Genomic DNA, 26,392 nt, shown 5'->3' on the forward strand with positions numbered 1-26,392 from the left:
CAGATCAGCCTCAGCTTACTTTCAGTTGTGCTATGAGTGAACTGGTAATACTTCAACCCAGTGGACGTGCTCATACAGAATGGTGTGTGTACTGACTTTTATTTATTTCCTGGGGGCGTACCCATCCCTTATATCAATGCTAATATCAAAGGGGAAGTCTGGTGATATTCTGTATTTTTCTAATTGTTAACAAATACCACAAAAAGACCAAAAACCTACAATGAATCAATCCTGCTGACAAGTATGTTCTGTGCAGCCAAAGCCTAATAAGGTGACATGGTTTTTCATTATGATAGTCAGTGCATGGTGGGTACTGGAAGTTCCCAAATGTTCATTAATCTACAGCTGAAAATGAGTCCCAAAATGTAGTATTTTACTCCTGTTTGAATAAAGAAAATTATTTGTATTGTCTCCACCTCTATTTCCTGCTTCCAACTCAATCAGCTGACTGCGGGCCACTCCTTATCATACCACGACCTCTGTCAGCCAATTGTCTCGTCGCTATTAAGGTTCCTCTCTTTGCTGTTGTCAGTTGACATTTTAAATGCGGGACCCTCCTCCACCTCATTCACCTCCAGTCCTCATTACATTAAGCGCCCAGTAGTCCTTCCACTGTGGTCATCAGAGGACCTGCTCCACATCACATCCAGCCACATCTTCGGCATCATTCTTCACTCCATCGCCACCACCACCAGTATATAGACTCCATTGGGGGTTATTCTATACAGCTCATGGCGACACTAGCACACAAAGGACTCCTCAAATTCTTGAATTTATTTTCATTATGGGCATAAGTCCAATTAATTTGATTAAGCGATGTCCAGCGGTTGCAGCGCCGGTCCTGGCCACATTTGCGCCCCTGGGCGAATTCGAAAATTACCGAGGTTTTTTGCTTTTTCGGGCGTTCGTGCGCCCCCCACGGAGAATGCGCCCTGGGCGGCCGCCCACATTGCCCATAGCTAGGACCGGCCCTGAGCGGTTGCATAGAGAAAAGATGGATTAACACGTTGTTGGTTTTGGTCTTTTCGTGAGATTTGTTGATGGTAACAAATATATAGAAACACACACACACACACACACACACACAGTGTTGGAAATCCTTTGCAGTGTAGTAGATGTTATAGTAAAACTGGATTGAGCCTGTTGATCAGGATGTGAGGGAAGGTGACGAGTGCAGAGGAAGTGGAAAAGGACTGCTTAAGTTTCAGTGACAGGAAATTCTTCTCAGTGTGAGTCTATTGTCTCCACTTTGGCAGGATGAGAGGTGACATCATGTGATGGAGTCATGTTTAACATGTGGTGGTCCGGATGTGCTTATTATCATATAACAGGTTTATTCTTAACCATACATATCCAACCAAAGGGGAAACAACATGTACTCTGATCCTGTTTTGTCGTTCCTGCAGTTTGTGACTTGGACTGCAGGGTTAAAGTTCATCACACACTCACTTCTGAGTCATTTCAGCACACTGAAATAAAACCTGAACACGTGATGCACTTTTACATAAAGAAGTCTGTTTATTATTTGATATATATATCATATGCATCTTCATATAATAGTTCTAATACCAGTAAGTCAAAAATAATAATCATATTATATTTATATATATAGATATATAGAAAACTAATCCAATAATCTACTTTTTACTTGGACTTTACTTCCTTGTAAAAAACAACATGGAGAAACGTATAATCTTATCCCCAGCTTCAATATAGGCGCTTTAAGGGAGCAAAGAAGATAATACAAAAAAGAAAAGTCACACCTGAACATTGCATCTTATAGAACTAGAACATCTGTCAGCAGCTAGTAATGGTGACCATCTTGGTTTAAGACACAGGAAGAGGTTGTTTTTTTTTTTCTTTGCTAGAACATCTTTGACAAATATGTTTTTTGTTTTGTTTTTAAATTCAGTTGAAATGGCTGAAAAAGTTGAAGACGATGGCAATCGTGATCGGCTGGATTTGGAGACTGAGAGACAAAACATTAGATTACACCAGTCTCAATACACACTTTGAAGATGAAGGAGAGGAGGGAGAGAGTGGAAAAAACATGGGAGGGAAACAGGAGAAAGAGGACAGTGTGCGGGAAAATAATTACCAACAGCGGGGTGTAGAAAGTTTACTTTATGTGCTTCACCAATTTGCATTTGTAAACAGAGGGCAGCGGCACAAACAGTGCACAGTCCTCTCCCCTCATCTTCTCTCACCGATCACAGGCGTCCCTCCTTTCCTCTGGGTGCTCACCAGGAGGTAGCCGTGTCACAGTTGACAGGGAGAGACATCTACTTGAATCCATTTAACTGTGGCAGTCTTCACAAGTTTTATCAACTGTATCAATATTATTCCCCTCAGAACTCCCACCTTTTCCATCAAACACTCGATATGTAGAAATGAAAACATGGAGGCAGGCTGTTTCAGGGCTCTGGACACGGATGAGGCCATGGACAATAAACCATCCGGAGCCGTGGAAGGTGGTGTCCAGGGGCCCCCGTGTCTATCAAGGCCAGAGACGCAGGAGGGCTTCACCACTGCGACCCCGTCTCCGTTTGAGGAGCCTAGCTGGTCAAGTTGGGGTCAAGAGGAGGCATCAAAGCTGCACAGGAACAGAAGAAGAAGAAGAAGAGATTACTTATATTGCAGGATGTTTTTTAATGACAATGGCTCAAGTCATGCAGCTGAATCAACTATATATTTGGGTGCTACAGTGTGTGACTCAGCAAATGCTGGTTGTTAAGTAGTCTATATTACTTCATTTGTCCCTTTTTCCATCTGTCACATTAATGTTTAGTTTTTTATTTCCTGGCAAATCAATGGAATTTATCTCGTCTGCATTCTCATTTTCTGCATGAAAAAAAGATTACACAATACAGAATTCGTGCAGCTCTTCTATATGGTAAGGTATATGCAATGGTGTAGTGCATGGTATATGCAGATATACAGAGTACCCATTTCTAAATGTTCTGAATCATTTGTCCTAGGATTGCAAAGGCGCAACATTAGTAAATGGAGTAAGAACATGGATTACTTACATTCAAAATGCACAATTATTACAATTAAATGCATAATTATGTAGTTGTCTAACACCCCTGGGTCTGTATACATTACAAAATCTCCTCCTCCTATGTGGCTAATGTTGATTTCACACTGATCCTTACTCCCTTAAGACAAGCAGCAGAAGTTAAGTGACAATGTGCAAATACTACTGGCCTATTTTTGAGGGAACTAAATATGCAAGAATAGTCTTATGCGTCACTGTTACTTGTTGAATGGGACGCTTTAAAAAGCAATTTGGGGCATAAATCAAGAGCATATCAACTTCTTCAGGCACCACTACACCACTGGGTATGCAGAGGAACCTTTGATATGACTTTCTAATAAAACACTGTTTATAAAAGTTTATAGCTTTGTAATGGTCAATAGATTATTTACTAATACTTTATTACTAGTAACTGAAGATCCTTTACAAACAAACATTTAGAGTTGGTTCAGCTCTTAATTAAACCATCAATCCTCCAGTTGTTCGGTCAGAGGGCTAGTCAGTCAGTCACAAACTGCATTTCCCAAAGTGCTCTTTGTTAGATTTGTGTTGAGGTCCTCTTACTGTTCTTCAGTTACAGCAAAAGCTGGCAAGTCTTTACTTTAACCCTAAACATTTAGCATTCATAAGCTGTAGATAAACATTTAACAATTGTTTATAACACACTATATTGTAGCTGTAAGCAGATATGAGAACATTATACATTAAAACAGTAGTCAACAATTTTAGCTTCTCCTGTGAAGAGATTATATATTATTACATCTGTTGTTTGTCGTGCATTATCTGTTAATACAGCAGCTTCTAAAGTTAGTCAGCAGTTACAGTCATAAAGACTGATATCTGCTTATAATCCTATTTAATAAATGAATATATATTGCTTGTAAATGCTAAATGGGGGATTGAAGCATTACAGAAAGGAAATGGCATGTGTCATGTGTAATGGTAGCAACGTGATTTCATGAGACAGTGAGACACTTTCTATGAAGACCACATCTATTGTGCGTTATACCAGCATTCACAGTGAATTATAATAAATCCATAATGCTGCCCCCATGAACATGACGTATAAAGCTGATTGAAGTCAGGATTTCCTTGTTTAATCAGGATATGGTTTGGATTCCTCTATTTCAAGAATTAGTCTAGACCACAATTATAATGCATTATAAGCCTATCAGTCAACTTCTAGTTTATAACTAGCCAAGATCATCTTAAAGTTATAATTAATTATAAGCCACATCTATAATGTTTTATGACTGATAGGGTATCAAAAAGCATTATGCATGTTTATGAGGGCAGTCAGAAAATATTATGAATGCATTATAATGGACTATGAATGTTGTAACGCACCATAGATGTGGTCTTCATAGAAACAGATACCTTTTTTTGTTTGTGTTTAGATTAGCACATGAAGAAGTTTGACACTAACTTATGACTGAATAAAGAACTTATTGTTGTGATAAGTTATATGAGGCCAGTTTCTCTGCTTGGTTAAGCTGAATGAAGTCAGGATTCCTCTATTTCAAGAGGAAGTCCAGACCACAATTATGTCTGCTGAATAATTGCTTGAAAATAAAGGCACCACTAACATTCTGCATGGCGACGCATTTCTCAGAAAGTATTACCCAATTTCATGGTGATGACTACTCGACCATTAGCAATACAAACAGATAAAATTCCAACCTAATTCTCTATTTCACAGCAGGCGTTTTGACTTGTCATAGCAGGAAAAGCACAGGTGTTACTAATAACATTACCAGTAGCTGTGCTCTGTTCAAGTGCCCCAGTAAGCCATGAGCCATGTGACAGTGAGCCAGCAGATACAATACAAGCATCCTGAAACTGTAGCTCCTACCTCTCATACCAAAACAAATACTGAATTTAACCTTGAAGGTTTTTACAGTTCATACAAAAATCCATCAATTCTGCAGTTGCAAATAAAGCTGTTAATAAATGGATTTTGGTTCAGAACTGCCAGCCGAGTGGATTTTCACAATCTGACAACCAAATAGATGGATGGATGGATGAGTAGACAAGCTGCAAAAATCATATGTAAGCAAATGAAAAAGACAGAGAGAGTTTGAGTGAGTAAGATGTTCATCACTGCGGGCTTTTGTGTTGCTTATCAGTGACCAATCCTTTTGTTCCGGCCTGCGTCTGTCTCCAACAAAGCAGAGAGCTGGGGGACCTGACTTCAGTCTGCATTGTTAGCACATCATTGTTGCTTTTCTCTGAGCTTGCTGACATGAAGTACACTTTCTTCTTTCCCTCACCCGAGGCACCGGAACAGACGCATAGAAGGAATGATGAGGTGAAAAGACTGATATGAAAGAAAGGGAGGAAGACGTATTCATCCACAGGTAGAAAAAGTCATACAACCACAAGAATGTGTGTGACTTTAAGTGGTTGTATGTTCATGTGTTCAAGCCAGGGGTGGTGCGACTATCCTCAAAGGGGAGGTATGTCTTGTGTCTTGCAGTTATTAAATATTAACAAAGCCATCTCGCCCTCCCACTGGGGCCTGATTGAAGATGTAGGATACGTACGGGGACAGAGTAGGGTCACCTCTAACTCTGTAGTCCCACTGTAAACCCACTGTGATTACACCTGGGCCAGATCAAACATGCAAACACATTACTCATCAGGAGCCAGTACACTGGACTAACTCAAGGACCGACCTGAAACAGGATCATAACAGAATGTCAAAGATATTGTGTTGATTACGTAATTATGACAACAGGGTGAAAATGTTCAAATATTTTGTACACTCCAGACAGAGGGATTTCTGATTGTCTTTTTTTTATATATAAATCAAAAGTACCCTCAGACACAACTATTAAATGCAAATAGCTTTTGTGACTGCGGCTAAACGAATCACACTGTATGGTAAAATAGAATAATGGGAGCTAATTACAGGATTATGGGCCCTTGTGGAAAGAATACACAATGACCTTCATTCGCTGTTCTTCTTCTTTCAAAGACTCTAATTAACAGAAAAGAGCTTTACGAAAAAGAAACAAGGTGGAGAAGGGTGTCTTACCTGTCCCATAGCTTGACATTTCTACAGTTGTTGGTGCAGCAGCCGGCTGATATCAACGCTGTGGCAAAGAGAGACGTGGAAAGAGACAGAGGAAGAGATGAGTTTTAAATGTGTTGTTTTGACAAGCGAGGAGAGCCTCATTAATCTAATGATTTAGAGCCGACGTCTGTCTGTTTGGACTGCCAAAACAAGGAAAATGACTCATTAATAAAACACGGTGATGGAATAAGTACCACCAGTTTTTTGCGAAAGGTGATATTGGGAATGTTTATTATTGAACATGTCTGTGACTTTTTTATTTTATGACTGCAAATCGGCAATGGGGATTCTCGTTGCCATTTCTGTGTCTGACTTCCAACCAGTTCGATCTGCTTTGTGCTGCCTAACACTCCTGGTCGTGTTAGGCGTAGAGTTGCTTCTGGGCCACTTCTAAATCACACTGCAGCACTTCTGGTGGAATCATTAGCATTGTTTAGAACGGCTATTATCAACTCCGGCAGCGTCATTACAGCCAGACAGCTTCACAGCTGAGTCTAGTGGAAACAAACTATTAGAAGTACTGGTTGGTTGCTTTGGACAGAGCCAGGCTAGCTGGTTCCCCTTGCTTTCAGTCTCTATGCTAAGCTAGGCTAATCACCTCCAGGCTCTGGCTTCATACTTAATGCACAGACATGACAGTGGTATCAATATCCTCATCTAACTATTGGCAAGAAAGTAAATAAGTTTCATTTTACATCTAATTAGTCTTTCCTCTTTTTCTTCCAAAAAGAAACAATCTAGATGTGCATGTAGATGAGCTTTACTGAGAGACATAGTTCACTCAAAGGGTGCATCAGGTCCATGGCCACCACTTTATATCATGTTAAATAGAGCGCCATTTGCAACTCGACATTCCCAAATCATCTGTTTCAATCTCTGCTTCAATGGTGCAAGTGACAGCGAGCAGAGTGGCAACAACCTTCACAGGGTGACAAAATGTGAATCATAATGTACACATACATGCACACCTACGGGCAGACTGATTTATCTAGACCTTAATCTCAGCGTGTATCAAATTTAGGTGCAAAAGATAATGGGGAACAATAGCTGGAGGCAAAGAGGGGCAGACAGCGAGACAGAAACAAGAATTTATTTTTCTTCAGGAGTGACAGATTCTACAGCTGTAGCCACTAAAAGTTTAGTCATGCTCTCTCACACTGACAAGTGTAAGACATCCCACTGTGGCACTCAAAATTACTGCCTTTAAACACATTCTATCTTGACATCCTCAACCAAAGACTCCTGTGCTGCTTTATTTTCTTTTTGGCTGGAAAGGTGTTGCAGCCAAACAAAATGTTGTTAACCCGAAGCTGTTTTAAAGTACAGGACACAATATTCATCCTCATACTCTCTGGTTCTGTGAGCACATCTGGTCTGAACTTGGTTTGGTTAAGAAGTGGAAAAATGCTTTTGCCTTGAGCAGTCCAAGATTTAAGAAAATGTTATCCCTCTTTACCTCCTTTGCCCTTCAAAACAGTTCTTTTATCCTTTGATATCTCTCTCTCTATTTCTCTCTCCACCAATGGTTTCCTCCCCATGAGCCCATAATCATGTTTTCAGCACATTTCCTCTCCTTGGCGCGCTAACGTCTCTCATTAAAGATTCATAACGCTCTAGTGACCGCCGAGTTCTGCGTAAGATTCCAGTTGCCACCTCCGCTAAGTTCCCCTGCCCCTTTCCTCACTCTGTTTATCTTCGTGGGGGAGGGGGTATGAGGCAAGACGGTGCAGACAGATATGAAAACTCCTTTAAAGAGTCGGGGGATGCAGCGTTGGGCTGGAGGGTATTTTCATTTGGAGGTCAGGGTGTGTGAATGAAATTGATTTCACGGCTAAAGCAGAGGTCATGGACGTAAATACACAATCGCATCTCACTTCCTTCTAACGCATGAACACAAACAACAGCATAAAAAGTCAACAGGAAGTGTAGCTGATAGCTGTTTAAATGGTGCATTTGAAAGCTGGACTTTGCCCGAACATGCTCTGATGGATCAATACAAACATCAAGTGGTCTAGCAATGACCTTTCCCAGCAGTTTCCGAATGTGGTTTTGGATTGATGCTAGAAATAAAATCAGCACTTATGAAATCTAATAATGAATGAGACAATCCTTACCAATCAGTTCTGAATTCATGCTTATGACAATAATAATGTTGAGCCGAGCACCCGCTGTGCAATGTGATTAGTTCCAAAAGTGAGCCAGATGAATTTTGATAACAAGCGCATGATTGGTGTCCACTCTGTTCCTGAGCTCAGAGCCTTGTCTGGGATGTCCAGATTCATTTGCCAAGATCCTTTATTTACTGTGATAGAGAGCAGAAGAAACCTTGTCTGTTCTATCAACAATTTCTGCTAGCATCAGAAGAGCAAATCACAGCAGCACTGTAGCACTAACGTGTACACGTTCACATATTTGATTGTGTGTATAGCCTCCATAGCTAACACAAAAACTACAAATATAGCCTAATGCACAAAACTGGGGGACGACTACATCATGCAAGGTGAAGGTCGTGTGACCAACAAATGTAGTTTAAATAGCTCAAAAAAATGTTTACTTGCCTGTGCGAGCTTTTATCTTATAATCTTATAGGCCTGACTCTGACTAAAGTTTGCATTTTATATGTATTTATTTTTAAATGTTACACATCTGACACATTTCAGCAGGTTTCATCAGGTTTTCTAGTTTTGCAGGTTTTCGACATATGTGCTATGCTTTTGTGCTTTCTCTTTGTTTTCAGTGTTGCGTTCTTATAGTACTACTAGGCGCGCAAGCAAGACTACTGAAACATGGCCTCCTGGCTGTTTCCATCTGTCACCTGACACTCACTTTGCAGCTTGCAGTGGGAGAGCGTCCCACCAAACCACACAGGAAGTGTAGCCGATAGCACATTTGAAAGCAGGACTTGGTCTGAACACACCCTGATGAAGTGGTATAATCATAAAATGGTCTAGCAATGACATTCCAGCAGTTTTTGGATTGACGCCAGAGCTCTGAAACATGCATTTATGTTGGTTATACCGGTGCAAAATGAATGTTAGGCATACTATACAATGTGATTAGTTCCAGGTGGGTTCCAGATTATTTTCCATAATAAACTCATGTCTACAAGGGCTTGTCATCACCCTGCTGTATGAAGGTTGGCGCCCTCCTGTTCCTGAGCTCATTACCTTGTCTGGGACGTCGAGATCACTTCCAAACATGTCTGATATTTTTATCTCATTGCATTATTTTTGGTCCGTCTGCTCTGTACATCACAGTAGATAAAACTGCGATTCTTACAGCCATCTTACAGTACAGTCTGGAATCAGAGTACAAAGGAATGTGCGGTAAAAAGAAAGACGCTGCATGAAAGATATGAAGCAACAGCCAGTGGAAACAATGCAGTTTCTTGTTTAACACATCAAGCTAATTCTGGGTCTTAGGACTCAAACCTAACCCGCTCAAGCCCAAGAACAATTAGCTTAAATGGATTTGCTGTCTCAAGGTCGGCAGTCTCACACACACACACAGGTCACAAGACTACACGCTGCTGTCTTGTGATGGAGCAGTCTTGTTAACACACAGCAGGCATGTCCCAAAATCCAGCGAATCCTTTTAAAGTGAAATTTATCAACGTCTAATGAAACTTGAATTCTAGCCAGCATCCGTGACCTTTTCAAGGAGAGTTATAAAGTGAGAAAACATACAGCATACTTGGAAGGTGTTTGTTGATTTAGTTATGGGCAGGGGTGTTAAAACATAAATTGGATTTAACCGGATGAGAGAGATGTGTAGAGGTAAGGGGGTCCTGCGTGGGTCAGAGCAAAAGTATATAGATAATGTGATTACTTCAGAATAATGCAGGGACTAAGCTCCCTTAACATTTCGCCTCTGTACACTAGAGCTCGAGTGAAAAGGCTCTAAATTTCCCAACAAAGAGATCTGTGAGATTGGCTGGGGAGATGCTGCTCCCACACTGAATAAATCACTGTTCAGGATGGGGAACCCTTCTCCCTCTGAAGCTAGACACCAATTACTAACTCATAATCTAACAGTTCATAAGATTCAAGAAGGGTGTATGTAACAAAATCTGATTTCTTTTGTTTAATAAAAATTTGTGAAATAAGTTTGAAAAATGATTTGAGGAGGCTGAGATCCAACACAAAAAATAAAGCAAAATATCCTGAATGAATGGTGTATCTGTGTAATTTGTCAAAACCAGTAATAAAGTTGTTATTGATGTCTGAATCAAGCCAGTAAACACATGAAGCTGCCCTCCTCAGGGCTGTTTATCTCTCAATCCTCTGATCAGTCACCCCTCTCTCTCTCTCTCTCTCTCTCTCTCCCTCCTTCTCTCAACTTACTGGATCAATGCAAGGTAATTTCACATGGCCATTCCCTCAGATCTCCTAAAAATCTGCCACATAAATTATTCAGGTTGGCTGGGCAGGAAAGCCCATGGAGATGCATGGTAGATCAGTGACCTTCCGTTTAGCTAGCAGTCAGTGAGACAATCAGAGAGACAGACAGGGAGACAGACAGTGAGACTGCCTGGCAGGATGGCTTCTTGATTTGACGTACCTCAGGCAAGCGCTGTTATGCGCAGCTCTGGAGCATCAGGGCAAATTGTGAATTATGCAGAGATTATGTGTAGCATTAGTACAGAAAGTGGAAACAAAATGCAGGATATTTATGGAGTCAAGTCAGTGTTTGGTTAGTGGCTAACAGTAACGTCAGTAACAGGATCAGTCGATACCACTTCAGGTCTGGGGAATTTCAGCTCTTTGGTCATTCACTGTAGTGCCAACACGCTAACTAACTGCACTGCTCAGTCATAGATTCATTAGCTGAAAGTCAGTGTTGGAGAGACCCTGGTGCCTTGTCTTCTCTATTCAAATCAATAAATTACACAGATGGTACACTTGTTTGTATTAAAATAATAATAATAATATCAAGGTTTCATTTACTGATTGTTAGAAAGTGGCTAACATGCCTAAAGGTCCAGTGTGTAAGGTTTAGAGGGCTCTATTTACAAAGAAGTAGAATATATATTATGTATAGCTAAGTTTTCATAAGTGTATAAGAACCTGTATCCACCATGGAAAAATATGGAAATGGAAATACACTTTTTGCTACAGATTTGATGAAAATTAAATGAGAAGGTTGACACTACTTTTACATCTTTGATGTGAAGAATGGCGCTTGAGGCGGAAAGCGATTAGCTTAGCTTAGCGTAAAGACTGAAAGCAGGGGGAAACAGCTAGCCTTGCTCTGTCCAAAGTTCACAAATCTGCCAACTACAACTGAACTTCACTAATGAACATCATGTTTGTTTAATTCAGACACAAATAGAATTGTAAAAATGATAATTATGGTATTACATTAGCTTATGTTAAGCTAAACTAAACAGTTCTAGCTCCATTGTTGTTGTCATTAATCTAACTATTGGCAAGAACGTGGCTAAATTTGGTGTTCTTACAAATGCAATACATTTGTTTTTTAGTCCTGCATCTCCTGTATCACTCTTCTTGGTTCTTTTCTATATGTATGGCTGATAAAAATGAATCTATCTTCACAGAAAATCCTTCCTAATGTTGCTTCAGTGACATTTTTATTATTTAAGCACCTGTTTGTTGTGACATTAGACTATGCAGAATGTAAAACACAGGAATTAAAGAGCAAAATCTGCCATGCTGCTATAATTAATGTTAAGTGTCTTCGGACTACTGCGTAAGAACTGTAATGAAATGAGTGAGGGCAGCAGGTAGGAACAGCAAATAACTTGAAGCCGTGGGTTTTTGCAGTTTGGCTCTCTGTGAGGCTGACTGTGGAGCGATGAGAGCATGAAACTCACTGAAGTAGAGCCGGATAATTGGTGCCCTGTAGGCTGATCAAGCCTACAAGGGCTGTGTGTGTGTGTGTGTGTGTGTGTGTGTGTGTGTGTGTGTGCTGTTATTTTGCCTTTGTGAGGGACACAGACGTACACACATTTATATATGTGTATATATATAAAGAGAGAGCATACTCATGCAACCATGTGCAAACTAATGCATGTACAGATGTCACATGTTTTTGTAGGAATAATGCGTATGCTCATTTAGCTTGATGGATGGGCACTAAAACTTGAACTCTTTGTCTTGAAATCAACCAGAGAGAGATCAACAGAAAAAAAACAGAATACTGTGAGAAAGATTTCACAACACAAGACCATAACTCCTCTTTTGTTGCTTTTGTCCTCCGTGTTCATCATCCCTCCACACTCCTTCAAGGGCCTGTGTTGTCAGTCACATTGGTGCATTCTGTGATGACTCTCAAAGGCTAAATTAAATATTTATGACGGATGTTGTCCTATTTTAACATGTCACCACTCATCACTCTTCATTGCTTCTGAATAATATAACAGCCCGGGTATACAGTAGTGTGTAGTGAAAATTATGGTGTGCTTGTGGCTCGATTGTTTGGGACTTCATCCCAGAATTCTTTGCCACAATGAGTCCTGTCTTCTCAATTCCCACCAAGCCTTTGGATCTCGATGACCGACGTCCTGAGGCTGAAACTTGTTTACACATTCTCTCCCCTCTCGAATGAAATCAGCTGTGTCATGTTAATAAGCCCTGTGTATTTAGGTAGAAATCATGCAATGTATTGCATCAGATATTTAAGGAAGGTTTGCTTCAGAATATGCACTGAAATATAGAATTTATGCCATGACATGTGGCCTGAAGGATGAGCTGAGAGAGCTGACATCAACACTGGTGCAGTGCTTTTGATGGTTCTTAGGTGTGGACATGAATTTACATTCTCCATGCTCTTAAAATACTACATGTTTCACACAGTTCTTCTCACGTTAAAGAGGTGACAGTACGATTTTTAGCACTCTAACACTATTACACATACCATATGTAAAGTAGAATATTTAGAGATATAAATATAGAGTCGTATTTTTCAAATCATGGCAAAAGAAACCTGGAAATTCATAAGCCTACAAGTAAATGACCATCTACTCCAGTTCAAAGCGATCCAAGAATTCTCTCAATTACATGTTTTTACCTGCAGCTAAAGCTCTCACAAAGCCATATGTAAGATGTAATTAAATGTACCTTTTGCTGTAACAGTACAGGAAATGAGCCAGTCAGTCTGGAGCAGTGGGGGGTAATGAATTTGATTTCAATATCTCTGAGAGGAAATCTCACAGACCAAAAGACATCTCTGAAAGAGAACTAGTAAGCGATGAAGATATAAATATAATGACTGCGGTGCCAATCAATTTCATGTTGGTAGGATAAGCCCTTTCATCCGTGGTAATGGGAGCCGCACACATGACTCAATGTCATTCTCATCAGGAAAAACATTACATCAAATGCACAAAATGTACAATATGGACAGGAGATACATTCATTATGATACATTTATGCCCCAGGAAATGGATAACTACATCCTGGGTGCTGTGTAAGGGGAGAGATAATAATGTTGTCAGCTGCAGCGCTTTTGACATGTTATGGTCCCGGTGTGTTATCTCACGTTCTATCACACAGATGGTGGGGCTGTAGAAACCATCACAGTGATGGCAAAGCAGCTACAACAGACAGGCTGCTGTGGACAAGCTAACCAAGCATTAAAGCAAGACGATGCAACTTTTTAGAAGAAATAAAACCTTCTTTTTGTTATGGATTAAAAGTTTAATTCATAAGCTGAGGTTTGTCCGATACCACCTTACCTGGTCTGGTACGACCAGTAGCTTCTGGTGGCTAATGTTAGCAAAATGTAATCGCATTTCAGACATTAAAGGCCCAGTGTGTAAGATTTAGGTGGCTTTATCTAAAGAATATGGCAATGTCTTGAATATAATGTGCATAACTATGTTTTTATTTGTGTATAATCACGCAAAGATCTGAAAAAAAAAGACTTTTGTGTTTTTGTTACCTTAGAATGAACCTTTTATATCTACAGACGCTGTGGGTCCTCTTCTACGTAATTGTAGCCATTTTGAACGACCCAAAACAAACAAACTTAACACTAAACACTCATTTTGCATTTTTGCCACTCAATCGATACCACTCAATCCTACACACTGGCCCTTTAAATACAAGAATTGCTCTCTGTTTTAGTAATAATTTTTTGTCCATTACTTAAATATTTGTAATAGCTTCATTCAGACATGACAGGGCAATGTTTGTGCTGTACTTGGCCTGGTACACCGCTGGGAGCAGCATCACGAGGTGAGTGGTCAAGAGTGTTGAACACTTAAAAAATAAAGAAGAAAACTGTTCTCTCACAAGTTGCATCAGTGATGTATTTGAAAAGTACTCTGCTGCTGAAGGCTTCATTAATGACCATCATGAGCACAGGGGTCACAATACATTTTCTCATGATTTATTAGTACATGCTGTATATACATTTGTATGCACGGCATGACTGAAAATTGAAAATATAAAGTGGAAGTGCTCTTCTAATTGTTCATTTACAGTGTTTTCTGTTTGTACATAAGAGATGATAATTAAGGACACATTATTGCACTCCTCTGCATTCATGGACATCACTTAGTCCATTTTACTCTTGACTGTTCTCGATCTGTGCTGCCCCCCCCCCAACTGCGTTTTGGCATTTTACCCAAAATTGTTACTTGTGGCCGTGGTGGCTGCTGTCCAGCTAAAGTTACTGAGACTCACTTTGAGTTGTACAAAGGTACAGAGATAAAGAGGCAACCTGAAGATATCAATTTCCGAAAGCTGCCAAACATACAGCTCAATGAAAGCCTGCACACGATACAAGATGCACTCAGCTACATCCGTCCCGCTCCACTCACCTCCCTCACTCACTCCCACCTGATCAACCTCAGCCAGCCAGACCTCAGCATGACACACAGCTACAGCCGAAGTAAATGTAACATAGCTAAATGTGGTTACTGCTGTGACTTTGGGACTGACAGAGGTTCCCTCAGGCCCAGTGCTGCCCTCATACATGGCAGCCATTCAACTTCCAGTTAATTACCTGGCCTAGCAAGCTAATTTCCTCTCAGCTCAGTGGGCCGCTCCACACTGGCACGGCGTAAGAGGACAAAGACTTTTCTCCATTCCACTGGGTTTGCGTGTCTACCGGATGACTGGGGCTAGTGTGGTACATTTGTCACATACCTCTGGGGTTTGGGCTGGAGCGACGCTAGTACACGCCAAGCAACCTCCCTCATAATTCACACAACTACTTAGGAGCTGCTGGTGGTGGGAATGTTTGGGAACATCCAACAACGGCTGACTGCTGGACATGGACACAAATAAAGATAGAATGATCTGTTACATCAGAGTCAGGGCCATAAATGTTGTACATGCACACACTCATAATATTAAGTTCATAAAAAAAAATCAATATAAGTTCATCTTTGCTACACATACACATATCTTTTCTCCTCGTCGCTCCTTTATTTATAATTTAGCTTGCCAAAAAAAATTTCTGTTCTCTTGTTGGAGACATTTCACACTCCATTTCCCTTTGACATGACTATTGTCATGAGTATTTGTCAGGAATTACAGGTGTAGGGCCAAAAAAAATAATGTGCAATGTTTGAGTATCACACAGCTACGGCTCTTTGCTCCATCCGGAAGAAGCGAGCTTAAAAAGAGACGAAGCTGACGACAGCTTGATTAAAAATGACAATGATATGCACCAGAGGTAGATAAACAAAATGCCTAATCATGCACTCATTGGTTAATGGCTGCTCTGATGGCCTATAGGCAAGGGTGTTTGGAATAATTGGCCTCAGGTGTGATTACAAATTCAAATGCCAGGATAGCATTTAAAAGTAACATTTTCCCCTTTGTGATGAAGACATCTACCCTGAGAATCTCTAACTATCTCAAGAGTTTTTCACCTGCTCTAATTCCTCTGCTGTTTTAAATGATAAATCACACCAACCAGTGAACACCCAGTTAGTTATAAAATGAAAAACACCATCCATATTAGTCTGCAGTGACAAGAACACAGGCTTCAATGTCTGAACAAGTCGGTTTACACAACACCGTGTCACTTTAGCAAGTTGAACTAGAAGAGGCATTCTGGTAATATTACTAATCCATTTGAGTTACAGCAGCCTAATGCTTCCCCAAATTATTTCATGCCAAGCAGCTGTGACAAACATTTGAGTTTCTTTATGCTGCTTAGGCTGCAAGACTTCACAATTTGTCAAGGGGATGCTTTCTGTCCATCGCCTTGGCAGATGAGTGAGGAAGAGGAGGATAGAGCGGAGTGAGAGGAAGAGGAGGAGATGTGTTGCAGCATGTAAGACAGAAAGGGAGAGAGGAGTAGGGGAGAAACAGAAACAGACAGTAATCCACTCAAATACTTCCCCGACCCTCTTTGCTCAGCTCAGCCTGGCAAACAGTACATCCTGCGGCCTCCTCCAGAAAGAGAGCTTTGTAATCAGAGTTTTCTCTCTGTCCGACAGCTGGTTCTTCACACTGGCAGCCAATTAGGATGGAAGGAGAGAGAGCGAGTATGGAGAGGGAGAGAGATCGCCTTGCTTTCTCAGTGACGGTGAAGAGGGAGAACATTATCTGTGGCCAAGGCTTCAGTGATGATTTCCTGTTGCACAGACAGGCAGCAGCACTTCTGAACAACAGCCGGAGGAGCTCGATAGTCTGAACTGATGCTACAATTATAAAGATGAACAGAATCAGTGAGACAGTCGGATGATCTTTGCTAATTCGATCAGATATTTTATGCTCAAGAATGGAGAATCTTGCTGCCAGTGTTTGTCCGTTCTAATTCAATCAAATCAAAACCAAAGACACAAGAGCGTGGTGTAAGGAAGGTTAAACTAGTTATAGTTTAGGATAAAGCACACCTTTTTTAGACGTTAGAAAGTTAGAACACCTTATCCACTCCAACCTAAGACGGAAACGTTGTTGCTCTTGTCCGATTGAGTAGCTTAGCCAACTACCAGTGAGCACATCATTTGCATTTATAATCTGATCTTAATATACTAGGTACGATACAACAACAATGCTGCTCCTTTATTTCAGTGTCTTGGATCATCAGTTAACTGGCGAGGATAGCTTTAGCCTCAGCCGTTTAGCATCACATCATGTATTAGTTGTTTGATTTTGAAACAACTCAGCCAGAGGAAGCGTATTAAAGCAACTCACAGAGTCGGTTTTATTTAGCTACAGTAGATCAATTCTGCTAATGCCGTTTCAGCCAGCGAAATGAATGGTTACTTGCTAGAAATAAAGAGCTTGTTTTTTCCCCACTTCTGAGTAAAATCAAGTACCCATGTTTTCAATGACAGCTAATTTTGCCATGTAAAACCAGAAAGCATGACACCTACCAACGGTGACCACGCTCTGTGCATGTGTGGCATTTAACAGCATCACAAGAGCAGAGGTTCTCCCACATGCTGTAGTGTCTTTTCTTTCCTATGTTGCCTTTTTCCCGCCTCTTCCAGATCTTCTGAGCAGCTTACGCTAATATGCAGAACTTGTGATTGCTTAAGCAGAAAACATGATTAAGTCTCTCCTCTCTTTCTGAAAAAGACCCTCTGCAGTGCAGAGATCCTACAGGCTTAGTGAACAGTCACCCCTCCAGTCTGGGTCAGGAGACTACAGTGTCCATGGCTGATTATCTTTCTCAGAGAGGGAATGTATCACATGGACAGGCCGGTGTATTTGATCTGGGATACAAGTGAACTGAGGTTTCATTGTTTATCAGTACTACCCAGTATATTCAGGCTTTACAGGCCCATTACTTTATATGGGTTGGACAATATTTATCGTTATTCAGGAACTTGTAAAATTCCAAAGTGACATGCAGTTATTTTATCTCTAATTTATGCGCTTAGTACTCCCTGAATTCTCTAAATGCTTTTTTAATTTCACCACTTATCACCAGATATTTTCTGGACCATGTGTTGTTGAGGTGAGATGATATGCAGGCTTCTTTTCATCTGGCAGAAAACCAAACATCTCATTTTACAGAGCAAACAAGTGCTTCTAGTCATTTTGGAGGTTGTGTCTTTCTCCTGGCCTATCCTCACAGCATAGGCGCTATAATCTTCCCAAAAGATGCAAAAGCAGATTGTATTAAAAGGCTGCGGAAGTCAAAGTGCTATTTTGCTTTCATTTTGGATTTTGTCAGGAATTTAAATGGCCTAAAGGTTCATACTGTCACATAGCACGTGAACATGAGACATTCATTTGCAGGAATAATAATCTGCAATGCTACAACGACCCTGGATGGGACTATGTGGCACATCACACACACACACACAAGCAAATACGCAAGTACATAAAAAATGAAATAATACTGTGCAAAGGGCTTAGTGGATAATCCAAGCGAGTGGAGTGTACTACATCGTCACAGGAATTAAATTCCCTCTTCGTCCAAAAAAGGACATGGCAGTAAAGATGGGTCAGTGAATGACATACACAGACACAAAGCTGCTCTCTTTACTTCTCCAACCTCACAAATCTATTCATTACCTTTCTTTTGTTTCGTCTGCTACAGTGTTTGGAAGCAATTAATTCAATATGTGCACCACAAAAGCAAAATCTTCAGCTCCTCCAGCTTGATTGCATGTCTTGATCTAACTGTAAATATCGTGTTGTGACACTTGAAGTTAGTGTCCTTGTCAGGTCGGTGGAGGCTTGGCGGGCCTGCAGGGACGCACTTATGATAGAGATACAACCACACTGACAGACAACTAGCCATGATATACACACACACACACACACACACACACACTCTCTCTAATTTCTCCCACGCATACACTTAGTGAAGTCTTTATGAACCTGGTTAAAGGTTTTTGGTGCATGCGTTTCACTCTGAGCTAAGGTATGCCACAGTTGGCACACCATCAGCCTTGTGGGCCAGTGAGTGCCCTGTGCACTCCCAACATTTTCCAATTAAGGATTTGTGAGGCATTAATGTGGCATGGCCTTTTGCAGACATCATATGGGTTTCAGGTTACAACAAGATTGAAATCTCTTATAGAGCTACAGAGTGCACAGAGGGCTAAAATAGAAACACAATGATGATCCAAAGATGTGTGTCTTTATAATAATCCAGTGCAATCTGTAGATTGCAAAATGGCAAGAGAGAGCAAGAGAGAGAACTTACTACTAGACTGTCAGTCATTTCTGAGGTTACAGTAGCTGTATTGTAACTTTTTAAGGGTCACTTTAGCAATTTATTATTTAATTTTTTTAAAATTGGGGAGTGGTATCACAAAAATCAAAAGAATGATGAACATCAAAGCTGCAGTGATTGAGATATCCTGACTTATCTAGTCTCCAGTATGGGTCAAGCCCTCAAAACACTACATTTCCCATAATGCAGCATGATATTATCTTTCTGTTAGACATCTCTGTCTGGTAAACACCCTTTGACTTTGTCAACACTTCTCTCTGAGCTGAGATAACCCTGATGACATCACGATTACATCATCAGGGTTATTTTCTCAGACTAGACAAAGCTGCCTATTTTCAAAGGCTGAGAGGTACGCCACATGACCAGTGCACTGAATTTCATGTGTAAAGTCTGTAGAGTGCGGCTTTAAGATCAGCTAATGTTAGCAAAGATGGCATCCTCTAACCAGTATGTTGTGTATTCACAACCGAACACATCAATCCAAATAATCAATAGGCATAAATGACTCGCCATTCAGTAACAATAACACACAATCTCACATAACTACTGACATTACTTCATGAAAGGTTATTGAAATCCTTCCTGTAAGTGTTGGATTTACTCCGCTCTGTTTAGACGGTGTGTGTTTCTCATGTAATTTCAGCCTCATATTGCAAAGTCAGGCTGATATTTCACCTTGAAGAATTTGTCCTTTAGCTTCTGCCAGCTCTGTGCCACTCAGCACTTTTTTTTTCACCCGGACTCCAGAAATCATTATCAGCCACGGTGGGGTATTTAAACAGCAGCCAAGTTGGTACTTTGATATTCCTCCTTCTCTCTGACATCCTTTACTCCCACTGATCTCACTGAGATAGACACCACTGCAGCAAAGATTTGGGGGTAATTCGTCAGCTAAGAGGTGAGTGTGTGTGTGTGTGTGTGTGCGTGCGTGTGTGTGTGCCTTTTTCTGTGCCAACAGTTTGTGACGCTACACGGCACGGTTCATTTGAGCTGAATGTGTTCAACTTACATACAGGACATGTAAAATAAATATTTCTGAACCCTTTATTTTCTCTCTCATGCACTGAGCCAACCCACATTCCTCCCGAGACGCCAAAAAAATCAATAATGCTGTAAATTTTGCAACAGTCAGAATGAGGAGGAGCTCTATTTTCTCAATCAAATCAGTTCATTCCAGTCGCATATCACACAGCGACTCTCTAAATTTTTTACAGTTTGCAACTGTCTCTACTCTACTGCATCCTCGTTTTACAGAGAGAAAACAATAAATTAAAACTGTGTGTGTGTGTGTGTGTGTGTGTGTGTGTGTATGTGTGTGTGTGAGTGAATGCCACCTCTTCCTTTTGGGTATAAAACACAAGTCTCCATAACTAAAACTATTAAATTTAAAAGACTTGGATTAAGGGTGAATCTCCAGGAAATGAGTGGAAGTCAATGTAATATCCTCTGAAGTGATGGAAACAGGACTGTATGTTTGTGTGTGTGTGTGTGTGTGTGTGTGTGTGTGTGTGTGACTTGTGAGTTTAAGAGCTGTTACATGGGGTTGTCTGCATTTGGCATGGGTTGATGTTAGTTGACAGGAAAACATGATGATCACATTCACTCACAAAGAAACACTACCACGCACACACTCATACACACCTACCATTCATGCCATTGTAGATGCTCCGATGATGTGGCGACAGCTCATCTCCAGCCGGCCTCCTCTGCCCCTCTCTCACAGGGCTGCCAAACTTCACGTGGTCCGGGCTCATACTGTACTGGTGCCTATGAGTTTCGGGGCTGCCCCCCTGGACCGGGCAGCCCTTTTCATGGTGATCAGTGGTCCCTAATTGTGCCATTCGGGGCTCGGGGCTCCCACAGCCAATACTGCTAATGCTGCTCCTGTGGTGCCTCTGATAGAGCTCCCCACTACCTCCCTGGCCCAGAAAGTGCTGCCTCTGGCCCAGAAGGAGATCAGAGCTGTGGTGCTTGGGGTGCTGCTCCGGACTGCGTCGGCCCACGTTCCTTCCGTATTTTTCCGGGCTGAGGCCCCGCATGACTCGACTGTGGTCAGGCACGGATATGGAGCCACAGCGGGGTCGGCAGAGCTGGGGCAGCGTGTAGGGGTACTCCAGGCTTGTACTTCGGTGGCGCCCAGTAGGGTGCTCAGGGCTGGACATCTCCCTGTCTACTCCAGTTATGCCTCCTATTCCACTGATGCTGCTACACCTGGGTTTGTGCACAAGCTCGGGGCTCCCCTTTTCCCCACCACTACCAACTCCACCCACCCCTGGAGCCAGATGAGGCTGCTTATGAGGGTGATCGGAGCTGTCAGCACTCCCTGCGCTGGAGGTGCTGCTCCCGTCCCCCACGTCTCTCATCAGGAGCCCATGACCGGGTACCAGCAGCAAACTATTCTGGCTGTCTATGGAGTTACGGCACCCTCCCATGCCTATGTTCCCTCCCCCTCCACTTCCTCCACCACCACCACCACCTCCTCCACCAACCACCCCCTTCTCCTCATCCAGAAGCAGGCAGAGCTCCTTCAGCTCCAGGTTCTCCTTGATTACCTCCTCTTGCCGAAGCTCCAGCTCCTTGAGTTTCTGGAGGTATAGCGTGACCTCTTTGCGCATGATGCTGGCACTGTAACGTCCCAAGCGCTGCCACTCCCTGGATACACGCTTGCCTTTCTGCCGGTCGTCATCCAGGAAGCAGCACAAGTCCCGCAGCTCACGGTTGTCTTCCTGCAGCTTCTGATTGATGTCCTGAAAGGGAGAGAAGGAACAAACAAGAGTCTGAACTGAGACTTAAGCATTAAGGAATGTTGTAAAATGCTGATCCCAGCAGAAAGAACACAAATGTGCTTTTGATTTGGTAGAAAGGAAAATAGTTTGTCTCCTATTAATTTACCTCCCTAGTAAATCGCTGCAGCCATTGTCCAATTTAAATCCATTTCACTGCTCTTTCAGATATCAGTCAAATGCTGTATGTAGTCATAATGAGATGAAATCCTAATCCTCTCTGCCTTCCCCATAAAAGCACTGACTCACTGCGTACCATTCAATGTGAAGTACATAATGAAAATTAGAATGCGCTGTAGGAGATGGAGAGGCCACACACAGAAATAAGACTGGGTTAGAGCTGTGAAAACCACACGCCCCAAACATTTTACGCCCAGCAACGTTTACTTAAACATCCGTTCCTCGCCTCCCTGAGAGCTCCTTCAGTTTCACCCCCTGTCCTCCCTCTCCCCCCGCTCTTTCTCTCCCTGCCTTTCTTACCCTCCAGCTCTTTTCCTGTGTAATTAGGCAGCTTGCATTGGGTGTGGAGAGGTGAAGAGGTGTCCAAGAAAGGCAAATGATCCCCATGTGCTTCGTCTGAGGCTACCTCAGGCTGGTTCTCAGCTTTAACTGTAAACATTGTGGACACCGTGTCATATTCCTCTTATTAGTAGTGCAGAAAACGAAGGCAGTAGGTAAAGGTTGCTTGCATATACTTTCAAAGCAAATGCCACGTTGTACCAAAGGCAAACTGCACTGCACATACTGAGCAGGAATTCTCTAGGAATGTGAGGTGTGTGTGTGTGTGTGTGTGTGTGTGTGTGTGTGTACCTAAGACACAGAGAGAGATCTGGACACCAGATTTGAGCACTGGCCTATGAACAGAGCAGTAGATTTAGAGAGAGGCATGCCCTCCTCTTCTGTTTAAGGAGGATGAATTTCTACCTTGTTGGCCTGCACTGTACTTTACTTTTTGCTCTGTGGTTTATAGGCCCATAGAGATAATGTTATTATTGATTTGGGTCACAAGTGTCCCTCCCCTTGGTAATGTAACTCTTCCTGATTGGAAACTACCAGCCTACCTCAGGTTGTGCATTCCCTTAAAGCCTATGTGCACACTCACCCAGCTCAGACTGTCATACGGGCCTACACAATGAACTTCAATGATAGCATCTATTCTCTGTTTGCAGAGGAGCTCTCTAAACATCCCTCCTGCTATGCGCGCTCTCAGGTGCGCTCCAAAACCTATGATCTCATCCCTGACGGATGCGCGCCCCCTCACCTTCAGCCCCCTGATCTCGTTCAAATGCAACTGGAGGCTGCGATTGACCTCTCGGATGAGATTCCCGTGGTCCAGAATCACGCTCATCTTATCGGCCTCGGACCGCCTCAGCCGCCGCACCAGATCCTCCTTAGTCCACTTGAGCAGCTCCTCGTCGGTCAGGCCGGAGATGTCCTCCGCTGGACTTTCAGTCTTCGCTATAGACAGCTGGAGCTGGGGCTGGGGCGGCGGAGTCGCTTTCTCCATTGGCACGGCTCCTCCGGCACCGACAAAGCGCAGAAAATAGTCAGAGGCTCGTCGGCGACCTCTGCTCGCATCCGCTCCCCGATCGACTTAAAGGTGGAAAACGGTTACCGGTAGAAAGTCGGTCGCATAGTTTTTTTTTTGTTTGTTTTTTCTTCCACTGTCTGCTAGAGCAACAGCTGACGATGCCGGCTGAGTGTGACACAGAGGAGAGGAGAGAAGATGCTCTGCTGCTTTATCACTGCAACATCCTCACATCTGCTGGAGGCAGCCAGGATTTACAGTGCGACTTGTTTAGCATCCAAAAAAAAAAATTGGTCCCAAATGCGGTTAAAGTGAGAAAAGCTCCAGCGGACAGTACTCACACACACGCATACACTCTCACACACACACCTGCCGCTTGTGGGTTCAACACTGTGTGTGCGAGAGAGAGAGGGAAGTCCGCTGAGCATGGCAGAAAGCTCCCCCTCCTCTCTCTCTCTCTCTCTCTCTCTCTCTCTCTCTTTCCTAGCTCTCTCCCTCCAGGGGGTTATGCTTCACTAAGAATATAGCTCGGTTATAGCGACACTTACTGTTCAAAGACGCTCCTAACAAGCTGTGTGCATTGATGCATGTTTCCCCCTCAGGTTCCTGTCTCTCTCCCTCTCAACCTGATGCATTGTTGAAATGTGTCAAAACGGGCAGCACAAATTTAGCAGACTGGAAGAGTCACAGATGGTGGGAGAAGAAGTACGTGAGCGCAGAATTATATTTGAATTATACCCATTTGCATGATACTGAATTTTCGATAAATTTGTGAGAATAGTTTGGAATCTCGGCTGGAGCCTTCCTGTGTCTCCATGGGTTCCCTCTTCCTCCCACAGTCCAAAGACATGCACTAAATAGGTTGATTGGTGACTCTAAATCGGCTGTAGGTGTGAAAGGTTATTTGTCTTTCTGTGCCCTGTGATAAGCTGGAGACTTGTCCAAGGTGTACCCCGCCTCTCACCCTAAGTCAGATGGGATAGGCTCCAGCCCCACAGTGACCCTGATGAGGATAAGTGGTTACAGATAATGGATTGATGCATGCTTTAAATTTGCTCTTTGATCCTCACTGAAAGTTCATTTTGGGAGACACACATCAGGGGGTTTCAGCCACACCAGACTCACAGTTATGATCTCAGCTGTGACTCATTCGAGACTTTCTGTGAGGCGTACTACACGCTGCTAGTTTGCAATGCACAAGCAGCTGAACTAGAATTAGAAATAAGAGAGTAAAGGACATCTTGTTTGTTGTACTATTGCACGAAAATCAGGCGTATAGCAAATTAGGTGCATCCAACAACAAAACTACCCTTCCTTTCATGGCAATCATGTGAAAATAAGGTTAGAACTTTTCAGACACAACAGTAAGGCATGATCGTCACACACAAGGGCACTGCTGTAAGAGTCCAGGAACCATAACATAATAATGTGTGCTAACCCAACCCTCACTCCACTGGAAATGCAGGAATACTGTAGATGGAGAGCTGAAAAGTGGTATTACATTCAAATACAACTTCTATGTTTTGTTGTTTAAAGTCTGCCAGACTTCTGATCTGGACACCCAGTAAGAATATTTTCTTTACGGCGCAGGATGTCGACGTGTTCGTGAGAGAGCAAGTAAAGAGCATCAGAGGTTTTTTGTTCTTGCGTATGCCAACTTTGGTTGTTGATGAATACACAACAATAACATTAACCTACAGTAACTGACATTAAATGTTGCAAATGGTTGCATATTTTCCTTGATCTAATCTTCTACGTAGAAGAATATGCAAAACAGTGACTGAGCCAGCAAGAGAGCACAGAGAGATGACAGCTGTTCCAAACAGCATACTTTTTCTTTTCAATTCATATTTCGTGCTGTGTACTAGGACGGACATGTGAACAAGAGGGTCAGAGTTCAATGTTATCAAGAAAGTAGTATGCATACTGCATGAAACAGTAAGTAGTTTGAAAGGCAGCTGCAGTAAGCACTAATAGCAAAAATGTTTGTAGTATGATGGTTGGGCAAGGCATCTGTGTGTTTTCGTACACTGTATCATTCAGATCTCTGGCCATTATATTATAAAATCTATAAAGATAATGTTGGAGGAAAAATAAAGAAAAATGATACATTTTGGAATGCAGCATTAGTTTTAATCATTACTGAGAACCACCCTTAAATTAACAAGAGCGCACATATTCTTAGAACCTTGTCTATTTTTTTTGGTACCTGAACCTGTATTTTGTAAACTTTCAAACACCTGATGGCTCTTTCAATGAGAATTCTTGTGTTTTGTCGGGCACGTGTCATCTGTTCCTCAGTTAGCGGTCCATGTTTTTTTCTAAAAGAGGGCGCCACCATTTTAATCTTTCTCTCAAACAGCGAGTCTTTTATGGTTAAGCCTCGACCTGTCATGACCTCATCTCCAGGCATTAAGTAGTCTAATATTCCTGAGTCCAAGGTTATGAATTTATCACTGCATCGCCCTCCATACACTGCAGAGATGAACATGATTAGTCCACATGGGGCAGCAGTTACCAGGTATTTCATTGTGTTCTGTGAATGATAATGGCCACTAGATTCACAACTTGAAACAAGGTTTTGGAGTTTTTGTAAAAGGATCTCACTGCAGTCAACAACACACGTTGTGTTGGGAAAGTCCATGGTTGCATGAATGGTTTCCGTTGTAAGCCATGGAACTAGAGGTCGCAAAACTTCAGTTTGTCGATCCAATATGAGATGATCCTGCCAGCCATGCTCTGCAATATATAAAACTGTCTGCTCAGATCAGCTATCACATGGTTGGTTTTTAATTGTGTCTTGAAGGTCTCATGAGAACTTCTCGCACACGCATTGTAAATGCATTCCTGGC

The 26,392-nt window shown here is 42.1% G+C and overlaps 1 protein-coding gene across 3 annotated transcripts; it reads right to left on the reverse strand.

The window, feature by feature from the left end:
* Nucleotides 1-1,589: 1,589 nt before the first annotated feature.
* On the reverse strand, nucleotides 1,590-23,669 carry ccdc85al (coiled-coil domain containing 85A, like). 3 transcript variants are annotated; one of them, XM_027282340.1, is made up of 5 exons: nucleotides 23,274-23,390; nucleotides 22,493-22,621; nucleotides 20,875-21,976; nucleotides 6,075-6,132; nucleotides 1,590-2,593 (listed from the first exon to the last, which is right to left on the reverse strand). In XM_027282340.1, the coding sequence occupies exons 2-5, from the start codon at nucleotides 22,577-22,579 to the stop codon at nucleotides 2,575-2,577; spliced, it is 1,266 nt and encodes a 421-aa protein (XP_027138141.1). In that variant the 5' UTR covers nucleotides 22,580-22,621; nucleotides 23,274-23,390; the 3' UTR covers nucleotides 1,590-2,574. The 3 variants fall into 3 exon arrangements, with proteins under 3 accessions (XP_027138141.1, XP_019115671.2, XP_010732518.3); XM_010734216.3 differs by lacking the exon at nucleotides 22,493-22,621 and having other exon boundaries at nucleotides 1,595-2,593; nucleotides 23,274-23,669; XM_019260126.2 differs by lacking the exons at nucleotides 6,075-6,132; nucleotides 22,493-22,621 and having other exon boundaries at nucleotides 1,594-2,593; nucleotides 23,274-23,669.
* Between the last annotated feature and the right edge of the window lie 2,723 nt (nucleotides 23,670-26,392).

Source organism: Larimichthys crocea, chromosome X (genome assembly GCF_000972845.2).
Source record: "Larimichthys crocea isolate SSNF chromosome X, L_crocea_2.0, whole genome shotgun sequence".
Classification (NCBI taxonomy): domain Eukaryota; kingdom Metazoa; phylum Chordata; class Actinopteri; family Sciaenidae; genus Larimichthys; species Larimichthys crocea.